This window comes from Mustela nigripes, chromosome 2 (genome assembly GCF_022355385.1).
Source record: "Mustela nigripes isolate SB6536 chromosome 2, MUSNIG.SB6536, whole genome shotgun sequence".
NCBI lineage: Eukaryota > Metazoa > Chordata > Mammalia > Carnivora > Mustelidae > Mustela > Mustela nigripes.
Genome location: NC_081558.1, coordinates 116,077,144 through 116,091,220, shown reverse-complemented (window position 1 = coordinate 116,091,220; position 14,077 = coordinate 116,077,144). Strand labels below are relative to the sequence as shown.

The window sequence follows — 14,077 nt, the reverse complement described above, 5'->3', positions numbered from 1 at the left end:
TGATCAGGTGATTGCTTACCATGTTTATATAGAGAGAGTTTTGTTCTATTTTAATACTATCTTTTAGGGATACCCCTTTTATATTCTGAAAGTTCTCTGTGGACAAGTGAAAAGTAAATGGCTACTAAACATAGGAGGTTGGGAATTTTAAACATAGGAGGTTGGGAATTTTAAAATTAGCATCATCATTAATAATTTTTATTTTGTCAGCAAATCACAAGAGTTGATTAAATATCAATCTACCCGATAGAATTCTGGGTAAATATAAACTGTAGAAGTAAAGAATAATTTCCTTTCTAGCAAAGCAGCAAAAATGAAATAAAATTCTGACTACTTAAAAACTTCATAATGTCGTTTTAATCATAAAAATCATACTCCATATGTCTGTACATCTAAGTTGCCTTTTTATAGTTTAAAAAATTTACTCCAGAGGTGCCTGGGTGGCTCGGTCAGTTAAGCAGCTGCCTTCAGCTCGGGTCATGATCCTGGAGTCCCTAGATTGAAGCCCACATCCTACATAGAGCTCCCCACTCAGCAGGGAGTCTGCTTGTCCCTCTCTGCCCCTCACCCTGCTCATGCTCCCCCCCCCCTTTCAAATAAATAAATAAAATCTTAAAAAAAAAAATTCTCCCCATACTTAGGGTTAACCATGCAAGATGTAACCTCCAAAATTTTACCCTGCTGTATCCTACTGAAATAGCTAAAAGTCACAAAACACTCCATGTTCTCATAGAAACTGTGACTTCAGACAGAAACCAGAAGGAAAGAGTCTTGCTCTGCTGGCTGTTATCTGCATACATGATACTAACAGAAAGGTGGGTAAGGGTAAGAAGAGCACTGGTAGATATGGTGGCTGTGGTGGTATTTGCATAGGATAGAGTTAACGAGATGATTTTTAAACTTAGACTTACCTTGTTGATAACAGTGAAGTCTGTGAAGGAGATCTAGAACTCTGGCGACTGCCTTTTGGACCAGCTGTAGGTAGTTCTAAACCATTCTGGAGGAATATTCAATAGCGATCACTATTAGTACCACTCCATTTTCAAAAGAATATTTTTAATTAGACTTCACTTTATGATAAGTGCCATATTTATTTCATTAAATGTTTAGAAAATATTTTAGCTAGAAGGTACTATTGTTACCTGTTGAAAGTATGTTTGAAGGATAATACGGATCTCAGCATTTTCTTCCATGACATCAACTAGCATTTCATCAATGATCTTGTGGAAATGTTTTACTTCACGAAGTCTGATGTCTTGTTCTTCTAGTGTTTCATCTTTTGTGTCTTTCAGAAGTCGGATTTCCTTGATGAGTTTTGCACACTGTTGTTAGTCAATAGTAGTCAATTATTATTTAAAACTATTTCCCAGAACTTAATATTTTTTAATGGATGAAGGAGGATTTGGAACTCCAAAATAGATAAATATGACAGGTTTTTAAAAAGACAGCAATACCTGTTTAGTTACTCTCTCTAATTTTGGCTTCTGCTCCTCAGTTTCTCTATTTAGTTGAGATGAATAAGCCTGCTTCTCTGATAATTTTTCTTTGACACTATTTGTTAAATGTTCTATAACTTCTAAAGTATTTTCCATGCTCTGGAGAAAATAAAGTGTTAACATACTTATTGGTTAGAATCAATAACATAAAACTTTCCATTTTTCAAGTATTCATTTAATTTTAATTCATTTATTTTTGTATATAAATACATTATATTGGTAGTTAATAAGTATAATGGTCTTTGGATTAAGTTTTATATAGAATCCCACTAGAAAGTACTTTTTTGGTACTTGGGGGAAAATAAGTCAAACAGTGGCTATTAAAAGTATGCAATTTTCAAAGATTCAAAATTCATACCATTGGTTCCTTCAAATATTAGGAAAAACATTTTTAGTTTTTATATAGAGTTTGCCAAGCACATTGTTTTCTCTTTCAGTGATGTAGCTTAGTAACTACTTTCTACTAGACTATTTTTATCTTTCAAATTTTATTTAAGGGGGAATCTTTAAGGTAATCTTTAAGGAATTAAATGAAATAAAAGTTCATTAAATAAGTTAGTAGATATATCATGATTAGCTGGCTATGATTCAGCATCTAATTAACCAATCATTATCTGCTGTCCATCCTATGCTTAGTACTGTGGTTTTAACTAATTTATTTAATACTTTGGCCACTTATTTTTTTTTTCTCACTTTAATTAAAATGAAACTTTTACTACCTACTTTTAAAAATTATCTTCTTTGTACATGATAATAAGACAGTAGACATAATGATAGTTAACTTTCACTAAGGGCTTATTTCTAAAGCCCGTAGAATTTACCTGGATATCTTCCTGCAGTTCCCTGATTTGTCTTTGTTTGTATCTGTATTTTTCATCAATAGCTCTTTTTTGTTCTTCTAGTTGGATTTTTTGTTCATACTCATCACCTAAAATTAGAGAATTCTTTAAATTTTTAACATGTTATGTAGAAAGCAAGCTTCAAGTCTTACATATATTAAACTTACAACATCTTTGTATAGGTTAAAATCCTTATATCTCCTTGTTGAAAAACAGTATGAGCATGTAATGTAATAGCCATTCTTTTGTCAACACACAGCAGCCAATAGGCCGCCATTTTCTTCACATTTGAAATTAATTCGCAGAGAAGGGATATGCAATACTGCTAAACTAATAATGGAAGTAACAACTTAGCCCTTAAAGGGAGGGGGGAGGTGATTTTCTGACTCAATTAAACATGGTACATTTTTGTTTTCCATGTCTCACAATGTTCCTCTTTAAAAATAATTAACTACCCTTTAATTGCCACATTCATAAAAAAATTTTAAAAACTCCTACATACTGGATGGAGTGACTTTTTTAAAAGATTGTTTGTAATTGTTGTTGCAATTTCTCAGCACTTGCAAGGTGTTTTCTAAAGCATAGATTTCTTTTTCAGCTTTGTTGATCTTAGCATCCAAACTGTCACCTTCCCTTTGAAGTTCTTCTTTTTCTTGAGCGGCCTGTGAAATACGGAATAGAAGTGACTGCACAAAAGTATTGTGGGAGAGAATGTCTGCTTCCAGGGCAGGAAATAGTTTACTCCCAACAATACCAATTTACCTTGGGGCCTACATGCAGCATTAAGCATTCATTCTTGCACTTGATTTAGAGTAGAAGACTAAATCCCCAAGGTCTTCAAAACAGAGTACACAGGATATAAACTGATAGAAGTGTAGCAGGTAACCAAAGCTTACATTGAAACTTTCCAACAAAAATTACCAGAAAGCTAAGCAGATACAAAATTTACTGGAAAGAGATAGGGTTAACTGGGACGTGGCTTCAAACTAGATCTATTTAATAAGGAGAATGCATGTTTCTGGCCTGAAAGAGGCTTAGAACACTTTCTCATTTTAAGTCTTAGGAATATAAGAAGTGAGTAAGGTACATGTAGAAAAGTAAATGCATATTATTTCCAACACAGTTATATTGTTATTAGAACTAGGATCTCAACATTTAACATTCAAATTTATGAAGCACTCTATATTTTCAAAGGAGAACACTGCATGATTCCACTCACATGAAGTGCCTATAATAGTCAAATTCACAGAAAGTAGCATGATTGTTGCCTGGGTTTGAGGAGAGGGAAAAATGGGGTCTCTGTTTAATGGGTAGAGTGTTTCAGTTTTGGAAGATGAAAAAGTTCTGGAGATGGAGGTTGGTATTAGTTGCACAACAGTGGGGATGTACTTCATACCACAGAACTGTACACCTAACAATTGATAAATGGCCAATTTTATGTGTATTTTGCCACATTTAAAAAATGTTTAAAAATTAGAGAAAAATAATTGATAAATATGGCTGGGAAAAAATGCAGTCTATAAATTGTTGAAAACCAAAAATTCTCAGTAGTGGACATACTCAGTGACTTTTTTCAGCTTAAATGTTACTGGGCTAAACTCTCTAGAGTTGTATCAAAAAAGTTCCAAAGGACTTCCGCAATTAAATGTTGGCAGGGATAACATGAATAGATATTTAAAAGTGCCAAAACCCATTTTTAATCAAAATTAAATAATTTCATTTGTTAATTTATCCAGTCCCAAGAATGTGTATTTAATACACATCAGAATGTGGCCATCTGGACAGTGTTTTGGTAATTCTTTATCTCTTAACATTTTCACGGATATTTATTATACTTCAAAATATATTAACACATTTTTACAGTAAATAATACATAATAAAAAAAGAGTTAATAAAATTTCTTAGATAAATTATAATCTATAGTCTAAAATTGGCAACCTTTTCATTTAAAAACATACTGTAGTGGAAGAGACCTAGTATGAATCAAAACAGCTAGATTTTAGTTGTGGATTTCTTATGAACGAGATGAGTAACATTAAATTAATACATCCTCCTTCTCCAAGTTCAGTTTCTTTATTTGCCAAACAAAGGGGCTGACATTGTACATTTATATATATTTCTTGATCTAATTCCATATATACCTTAAACTTCTAAAAACTCTTATGATTCTATCTGCTTCTAAATCAGATTATAAAATATATACCTTTTATCCTAGATTTGAAAGCTTATATTAGAAACAAATTTTTATACCTTTCTGTCAGCATTTTAAAACATTTTCTAGTAATTTCATTTTCTAATAATTTCACTAAATTGTGGTCAGAATTGGACTCTATCCTTATGAAGACCACATAAGACACACTAAGTCTAGCTACAAATAAAGTTTCATTTTTACAAATCTGGCACATGTGAAGTCTTAAGAGTAAAACATTTAAATATGCTATGTATTGGGGCACCTAGGTGGTTCAGTTGTTGGGTGTCTGCCATTGGCTCAGGTCATGATCCCAGAGTCCTGGGATGGAGCACCGCATCAGGCTCTCTGCTCAACAGGGAGTCTGCTTTTCCCTCTCCCATTCCCTACTTGTGTTCCCTCTCTCACTGTGTCTCTGTCAGATAAATAAAATCTTAATAAATAAATAAATATATAAAGCTGTATAAAAATAAATTAACAAATAAATATGCTGTATAATGTGAAATGGAATAATGTGGCAAGCTGCAGACCCTAGAAAGGATGAAAAGTGAAGAGTGGCATTAGAAAATTGGGAAGGTAACTGATTGACTTGATTCATCTTACATATGCCTTATGCTGATATTTATCCAGCAACTTTGCTGTGAACAGAAGAAACACACACTTCGTCATAAAATCTGCCTGTTTTCCTGAGAAGTGGATGCATCAACATCAATCATCATCATCACAGCAATAACAATAATGACAGCTAACATTTACTGAGGGCTCATATTATTCCAGACACTGCTTAAGGGTTTATGTGTATTTCTTCACATATTTACTTCTCACAACAAAAGTAATAATATCCTCATTTTGCAAGTACGGGAACTAAGCCCACAAAATGATTAAATAACTTAATCAAAGTCACCTACTTTGTCAGTGATAGAACCAAGATATGGACAAATGCACTCTAACACGAGAGCTTTTCGGTAACATCACAGAACTTGTTGAAAGAGAAACTTAAGTGGAATTGTAATATATATATATTCTTCCCAACACTGAACAACCTAGAACCCACCCTTCACCCCTCAACCTTTAAAATCTGAGAGGAGGAAAGTCTTGTTAGTATCAGATCGAAGCCTGACGTACTACAGACTGATGAGTTACTAGAACGGTTTGAGAACTGGGATTCATTTCTCATGTAAGTTAGGTGGAATTTCCTGAGGCAAAGTGGCAGGCATATCACACTCAGTGTGTGTGTTGGGGCACACTCAAAGAAGGGCTAAGAAGGAAAGTGGAAGATTCAGTACAAGTCAAAGGAAAGGGAACATCTGTCTAAAAGGGCCATCCCCTAAGGGTGTGAATTGGGAGATCTTTCTACTCCCATCGGTGTATGATAGAGGAAAAATGAATTAACATTAAAATTTCCATTCCTTTCTGGTGTTTTAAGTTCCCAGAACTCTGTGTAAAGGAAATTACACCTGTTCAGTTTCTACATGGGAAAAAGGAGTATGGCAGGAAGGGAAATGCATCCAATTCTTGATCACTTCTCTATTTTCCCTTATGGGTTACTAGGTAAAGATAACCATGAAATGGCAGACAAAGCTCAAACACCAGAAGACAGCACGTTCACCACCTGACCTTTCTCTCTCCCATCTATCACGAAGACAAAAAACAGGTCTCTTCCTCTCTGGACATTTGCCATACCAGAGCTGCACTGGTACATTAGAGAATAAGATTTCAAAGGTGGTACAGCTCCAGGTGATGATATAGTCTAGGATGTAGCCATATGAATGGATGGCTATAGTGACATAAGCCCTTGAGCCTGAGGTGTTAAACAAGTTAACACATGAATAAACACATGAATAGTAAAGATAAGAAAGTGACAGCAGGTTGCAAGGCAAAACAGATTATGAATCTTGAATAAATGGGGGGAAATGACATGACACAAATGATAGCCCTCCCTCCAAAAAAAGATCAAAGAGCAGTCAAGTCCAGACCTCTTTTTGACCTCGTGGACTTGAGGTATATAAAAATAATAACTTCAAGGTGCCTGGGTGGCACAGGCAGTAAAGCATCCAACTCTTGGTTTTGGCTCAGTTCATGATCTCAGGGTTATGAGATTGAGCCCCATGTCAGGCTCTGCACCAAGCATGGAGTCTGCTTGAGATTCTCTATCCCTCCCCCTCTGCCCACCCCTCTAAAGCAAATAAATAAATCATATATTTATATTTATATATTTATAAATTTATATTTATTTATATTATATATATATTTATATTTATATATAAATATATATATATTTATATATAAATATAAATATATATATAAATATATAAATATATATATATAAATATATTTATATAAATATAAATATATATATATAATATATATGGCTTCAGGGGGCGCCTGAGTGGTTCAGTCAGATAAGCCTCTGACTCTTGGTTTTGGGTCAGGTCATGACCTCAAGGCTGTGAGATCAAGCCAGTGTCAGCTCTGCACTCAGTAGAGTCTGCCTGAGATTCTCTCCCTCTCCCTCTGCCCCTCATGCACTATTGAGCACCCCTGCACTCTCATTTAAATAAATAAATCTTTAAAAAATTATAGCTTCAGTACCTCCATTTAACAACTAATGTTTTATGGCCCTAATTAAGGGCAATAGCTACAAAACTGCTATGAAATTTAAAGTTGCAAGGCAAAAAAAAAACAAAACAAAAAAACAAACAAACCAGCAAGCCATTTGGTTTACAGACTACAGACAAAGATACTTCACAACTATGAAATCAATTAAGATTACCTTTATCACATAATAGGCCTGTGTTTTCTCCTCTTCTCCTTCAGGAGGCAGCATAACAACAGTAAGAATTTCATATCTGTTCTTCAGCTTATCAATTTTACTTAGCCTCTCATGAAACTCAGCACTAACATGGAAAGAAAAAGAAAAACACTGAAAAACAAATAACATACTCTCTTTTAAAGGGCTGTTTTCTTATATAAGATATTTTCGTTAATACTGAAGTTAGACGCGCCTGGGTGACTCAGTGGGTTAAAGCCTCTGACTTTGGCTCAGGTCACGATCCCAGAATCCTGGGATCAAGCCCTGTATCGAGCCCCGCATCGGGCTCTCTGCTGGGCTGGGAGCCTGCTTCCCTTCTTCTCTCTCCGCCTGTCTCTCTGCCTACTTGTGATCTCTGTCAAATAAATAAATAAAATCTCTAAAATAAAATAACGAAGTCAAACAGGTTAAATATGTTCTCACTTTTCAATTTTCTAATTAGTGGGAAGCATCTCGGGTTTCAACCTATTTGAAAGCTAAGAAGTTAGGCTGTCATAGTTTCATGGATGTTGGCAGAAGACACAAGATTCCTAGGTCAGAGAAAAAGGACTTTGCCATTCATGGTACACCAAGTAGCATGCGCCTCCTGCTTGCAGAGTTCCAAAGTCCCATGCAAGTGAGGAGGAGCTCAAGTGGATGTTACATACACTGAAGGTTTATACCACAGCTGAGGAACCTCAAGCTTACATAGTCCAAATACCTTATAATAGGAACTAAGCAAATACATCCAATCTTTACTCCAGCAAGAGGATACCACCTCTAACTTCTGAGGCTATTTACTATCTAAACATCTTTTAAAAGATAGTTTAATGCAAATTAAAACCACAATACGTTATTACCTCACAGTCTTTGGGTAGCTAAGGAAAAAAAAAGAAAACAGAAGAGAAAAAAAGGAAAGTATTGCAGGGTGCCTCGGTGGCTCAGTTGGTTAAGCTGGCCATTCTTGATTTCAAGTCAGATCATGATCTCAGATTCCTGAGGGCTCTCAATGGGGAGTCTGCTTGAGATTCTCTCCCTTCTCCTCTCCCCTTCCCACTACTAGTGTACTTTCTTGATCTCTAAAATAAAAATATAAGTAAATCTTAAAAAGAAAAGTACTGACAATAATGTGGAGAAATTGGAACCCTTGTGCACTACTGGTGGAACTATAAAATGATGCAACCACTACGGAAAACAGTATTGCAGTTCCTCAAAAAATTCCAAATAAAACTATCATATGAGGGGTGCCTGGGTGGCTCAGTGGGTTAAAGCTTCTGCCTTCGGCTCAGGTCATGGTCCCAGGGTCCTGGGATCGAGCCCTGCATCGGGCTCTCTGCTCAGCAGGGAGCCTGCTTCCTCCTCTCTCTCTGCCTGCCTCTCTGCCTACTTGTGATCTCTGTCAAATAAATAGATAAAATCTTAAAAAAAAAAACTACCATATGATATAGTAATCACACTTCCAGTTACAAAGCCAAAAAAATCAGAAGTAGGTACTTGAAGAAATCTCTGCACCACAGTGTTCATAGCAGCATTATTTATAATAGCCAAGAGATGAAGCAACCCAAATATTCATGGACAGATGAATGATACATTAAATGTGGTATATACATGCAATGAAATACTATTCAGCCTTAAAAGGAAATTGTATCACCTGCTACATGGACGAACCTGAGGACATTATGCTAAGTGGAATAAATCAGTCACAAAAGACAAATACTGCATGATTCCATTTACATGAAGTATCTAAAGCAGTCAAATTCATACAGACAGAAAAAAAATGGTAGTAACCAAGGGTTAGGGGAAGGAGGAAATGATTAATGTTTAGAAGGTATGGAGTTTCAGTTTCAGAAAATGAAAGAGTTCTGGAGATCTATTGCACTACAATGTGAATATACTTAATAACATCACTGAACTGTACACTTAATAATGTTTATAATGGTATATTTTATGTTTTCTGTTTTTTTACAAAAATTTTTAACAAGATAGTCCAGAACAGGAACGTTAGTACATTTCCTTGCAAGACACAGAAATATGAGAAACTAGAAAGAAGTGCCTCCCAAGATTTAGACTTTTTTTAATTTGCTGATTATTTTTTTCCTTTTATTCTGGCAGATTCATATTTTATGAACTTTTAAAAAACTTATTTGCCTACTACAACCTTATGAAAGTGTACTACCCAAGTATGGTGAGAAGAAATCTTCAACCTACCAGTTTTCCTACTCCTAAAGAAAATTTGGTGGTAAAATACATTAAGAAACAGAAGTTATGGCTTTGCTTATTTTTAAGTATTACTGTTGTATCATCACAAAATATTTAGTCAACTTTTATATGATTGTAAAAGACAAGACCTGTTGGTTTCTAGCCTAAGATGGTGAACTGAGCACTAGTACATCTCTTCTCCTTCCAAAAATGGAAAAGAATAAAAGGAGGGAAAAAACCTGCCACAGTTCTGGGAAAGAGAAAGACACAATTTTGTCATGAATTCATGAAAAAAATGGGAAACAAATGGGATTTGATTGATGGAGGGAGAGGGAGGATAGAGATAAAAACCGAAAATTATTAATGCAGAAATAAGAGCCACGTTTCATCAAAGAAGTCTGGAGAAAATTCAAATCCAAAAATAAAAAATAAAAAGACGAAGAGTGATCTCTTAGGCTAATATTAAGGTAAGTAATGAAAGGATTGTCTACAGAACATCTGGGCCACTCTCCTCAACCCCTCAAAGTTTATAGAAATGTTGGCAGGAATTATTTATGCTCCAATGATAAACCCCCAAATTAGCAGAGTTCCTAGCATTGTTTGTCGGCACTGAAGATAAAAGTAAAAAAGAGCATGATATAATTCCAGGTCCCCACAACAGTGGAGATTAATAAAAACCAAAGTTTCACCCATGAAGTAAATAGTCTTTATCATCCAAAATAAACTCCTTAAGGGACAAACTACTATGGTCATTAAGGGGCAAATTAGCCCAGTGCCCATAAACAGCCCTCCCATTTAGAGAAGAAACCAACTGGAGAAAAAGATCTATCTAATTGCAGAAGAAACCCATACCAGCTGCTATATCAATCACCATGATTATTAATTAAACATTTGTTATTAAATGTAACAGAAAGGCAAGGACTATCAGACCTTTTGGAAAGTTAACAGCATGAATGAAAAGAACAAAATCAGCAAACACAGGACATACCCTAAGAGAAGCAAAAATAATGCATGGGATAGAATAGAACTTCCAAAGTATCCCAATATCTCTAAAAGATGAGAGGATATTGATTCAAAACTATCCATTAATAAGAATGGACTGCTTTAAAAATAAATGACCAGTGAAGGAACAAGAATCCTTGCAAATAGTTTCCCCGTCTCAACTTAACACTAGTAAGTAATAAAGATTAATCAATGATCTAGAGAAAGGGGGATGAAGAATGGAGAGTAGGCCAAAAGAAAGAGACTAGGGAGGGAAAAATAAGAATATCTTAAAAAGGGGAATAAAGAGAACAGAAATTTTAAAATGAGAGTAAAGTTAAGAAATCCAGAAGACAGACCAACAACCAGTAAAAATAAGCAACAAATGCAGAACACAGAGAGTGGTGTAAGGAAAAAAAATTAAAGAACTAATAGAAAAATATTTCCCTGATCTAAAGAAAAACTTGATGAAATAATTGAGAGCTCACCAAGGTTCAAACAATAAAAATGAAAGCCAAAAACAAAACGCCAAAACAAACAAACAAACAAAAAACAAAACAAACAAAAAAAACACGCACCCAGACACATAGAGAAATTCTGAAACCCGAAGGATAAAAAAAGTGTTCCAAAGCTTTTCAGACAGAAAAAAAAAAAAACAACCAAGTTCCTTACAAGACAAAATGAATTAGTCTGAGTCAGACCTCTCATAAAAACACTGTCATCTAAAAGAATATGAAACAATGCTTTCAAAGTCCAACTGTAATTCAAATATGAACAGAATAAGTATGCTTTAAACATGCAAGAACTCAAAAATTTCAGAAACCATCAATTCTGGAAAAAAAACATACTCCAGAGAAATGAAATGGGAATCCAAGAAAATAAGATGACAAAGGATAAACAAAACAGTATTAAACTAAAAACAAGTAAAACATATAGGTAGGTGGAATTATTGCTGGCAATTGACTGTATAGTTTATGCAAGCTACAAGAAAGGAGTTCTTTAAAAATAGAAACATAATATTAAAAACAATAAATAACAACCTGAAACTATAATTGGTGGTTTCAACAACACAGGTAAGGAGGAGAGAGGAAATGCAGCAGTAAGATGCTAGAAGTCTTATCTCTTTTATGAAGGAAAAAAAATTGTAAGCTAATTAATCCTCAGTTTTCACAGAGAAATAGGAAGGTTGAAGTTTCTCTTGAATTTAAGAATAACCAACAAGGGGTGCCTGGGTGGCTCAGTGGGTTAAGCCACTGCCTTCGGCTCAGGTCATGATCTCAGGGTCCTGGGATTGAGTCCCACATCTGGCTCTCTGCTCAGCAGGGAGCCTGCTTCCCCCTCTCTCTTTGCCTACCTCTCTGCCTACTTGTGATATCTATGAAATAAATAAAATCTTTAAAAAAAAAAAGAATAACCAACAAAATAATAAAAATTAGAATGCAATTTTTAACAATAAAACAATAAAAGAAGAAAGAAGAGAAAAACAATTAGTAAAACCAATGAAAGACAGAAAAGACAAAAAAGAATACCTATCATATAATCCACTTCTAGGTATTTATCCAAGAGAAAAGAAAGCATATGCTCATACCAAGCACATATATGTTCAGAACAGCTTTATCTGTAATAGTTAAAACTCAGAAACAATAAATGTATACACAAATTGGGGTAGATATGGGTGCCTGGGTGGCTCAGTGGGTTAAGCCGCTGCCTTCGGCTCAGGTCATGATCTCAGGGCCCTGGGATCGAGTCCCGTATCGGGCTCTCTGCTCAGCAGGGAGCCTGCTTCCTCCTCTCTCTCTCTGCCTGCCTCTCTGCCTGCCTCTCTGCCTGCCTCTCTGCCTACTTGTGATCTCTCTCTGTCAAATAAATAAATAAAATCTTTTTTAAAAAATTGGGGTAGATATATGCAATGCAATATTACTATTAGTGATACAAATCTGGGGTCAATAAATCATCCTACCTATTACATGTTTTTGTACAGCCCATGAGGAAAAAAATGCCATTTACATTTTTAAAATGTATAATTAAAGAAAAATCAAGAGGAACATTATATTTAATGAAAAATAAAAATTCTATGAAATTCAAATTTCAGTGTCTATAAAGTTTTATTGGAATATAGGCATGCTCATTTATTTCCATACTATCTATGGCTGCTTCTGTTCTTCAATGGCAGAGTTGGGTTGTTGCAACAGAGACCACATGGCCCACAAAACCTGTAATACTTACTATTTATCCCTTATAAAAAATTGTGTAAGACACTGCTAAACTAATGTTTAATTTTCAAAGTTGAAATTTAACTCTCACTCTCTGCAGATAATATAATACTTTATGTGAAAAACCCAAAAGACTCCACTCTAAAACTGCTAGAACTTGTACAGGAATTCAGTAAAGTGTCAGGATATAAAATCAATCTACAGAAATCAGTGGCATTTCTCTACACCAACAGCAAGACAGAAGAAAGAGATATTAAGGAGTCAATCCCATTTACAATCGCACCCAAAACCATAAGATACCTAGGAATAAACCTAACCAAAGAGGCAAAGAATCTATACTCAGAAAACTATAAAGTACTCATGAAAGAAATTGAGGAAGACACAAAGAAATGGAAAAGCATTCCATGCTCATGGACTGGAAGAATAAATATTGTGAAAATATCTATGTACCTAAAGCAATCTACATATTGATTGCAATCCCTATCAAAATACCATCAACTTTTTTCAAAGAAATGGAACAAATAATCCTAAAATTTATATGGAACCGGAAAAGACCCTAAATAGCCAAAGGAATGTTGAAAAAGAAAGCCAAAGTTGGTGGCATTACAATTCCAGACTTCAAGCTCTATTGCAAAGCTATGATCATCAAGACGGTATGGGACTGGCACAAAAACAGACACAAAGATCAGTGGAACAGAATAGAGAGCCCAGAAATAGAACCTCAACCCTATGGTCAACTAATCTGCAACAAAGCAGAAAGGAAATATTCAATGGATAAAAGAGTCTCTTCAACAAATGGTGTTGGGAAAATTGGACAGCCACATGCAGAAGAATGAAACTGGACCATTTCCTTACACCACACACAAAAATAGACTTAAATGGATGAAAGACCTCAATGTGAGATAGGAATCCATCAAAATCCTTGAGGAGCATACAGGTAACAGCCTCTTCAGCCTCAGCTGCAGGATCCTAGAAACTTCGCCAAAAGCAAGAGAAGCAAGGGCAAAAATGAATTACTGGGATTCATCAAGATCAAAAGCTTTTGCACAGCAAAGGAAAGTTAACAAAACCAAAAGACAACTGACAGAATGGGAGAAGATATATGCAAACAGCATATCAGATAAAGTGCTAATATCCAAAATCTATAAAGAACTTATCAAACTCAACACCCAAAGGACATATAATCCAATCAAGAAATGGGCAGAGGACACGAACAGACAGTTCTGCAAAGAAGACATCCAGATGGTCAACAAACACATGAAAAAGTGCTCCACATCACTCGGCATCAGGGAAATACAAATTAAAACCACAATGAGATACTACCTTGCACCAGTCAGAATGGCTAAAGTTAACAAGTCAGGAAACAAAAG

At 35.1% G+C, this 14,077-nt stretch overlaps 1 protein-coding gene across 1 annotated transcript in view; it reads right to left on the bottom strand.

The window, feature by feature from the left end:
- Positions 1 to 14,077, bottom strand: part of CCDC39 (coiled-coil domain containing 39) — a 52,611-nt gene that overhangs the window by 2,005 nt on the left and 36,529 nt on the right. The window contains exons 14-19 of the mRNA XM_059388048.1: positions 7,297 to 7,420; positions 2,838 to 2,997; positions 2,318 to 2,424; positions 1,455 to 1,595; positions 1,143 to 1,322; positions 912 to 997 (exon numbers count right to left, since the gene is read on the bottom strand). Of these exons, the coding sequence (XP_059244031.1) occupies positions 912 to 997; positions 1,143 to 1,322; positions 1,455 to 1,595; positions 2,318 to 2,424; positions 2,838 to 2,997; positions 7,297 to 7,420 (798 nt within the window). The remainder of the gene's footprint in view (positions 1 to 911; positions 998 to 1,142; positions 1,323 to 1,454; positions 1,596 to 2,317; positions 2,425 to 2,837; positions 2,998 to 7,296; positions 7,421 to 14,077) is intronic.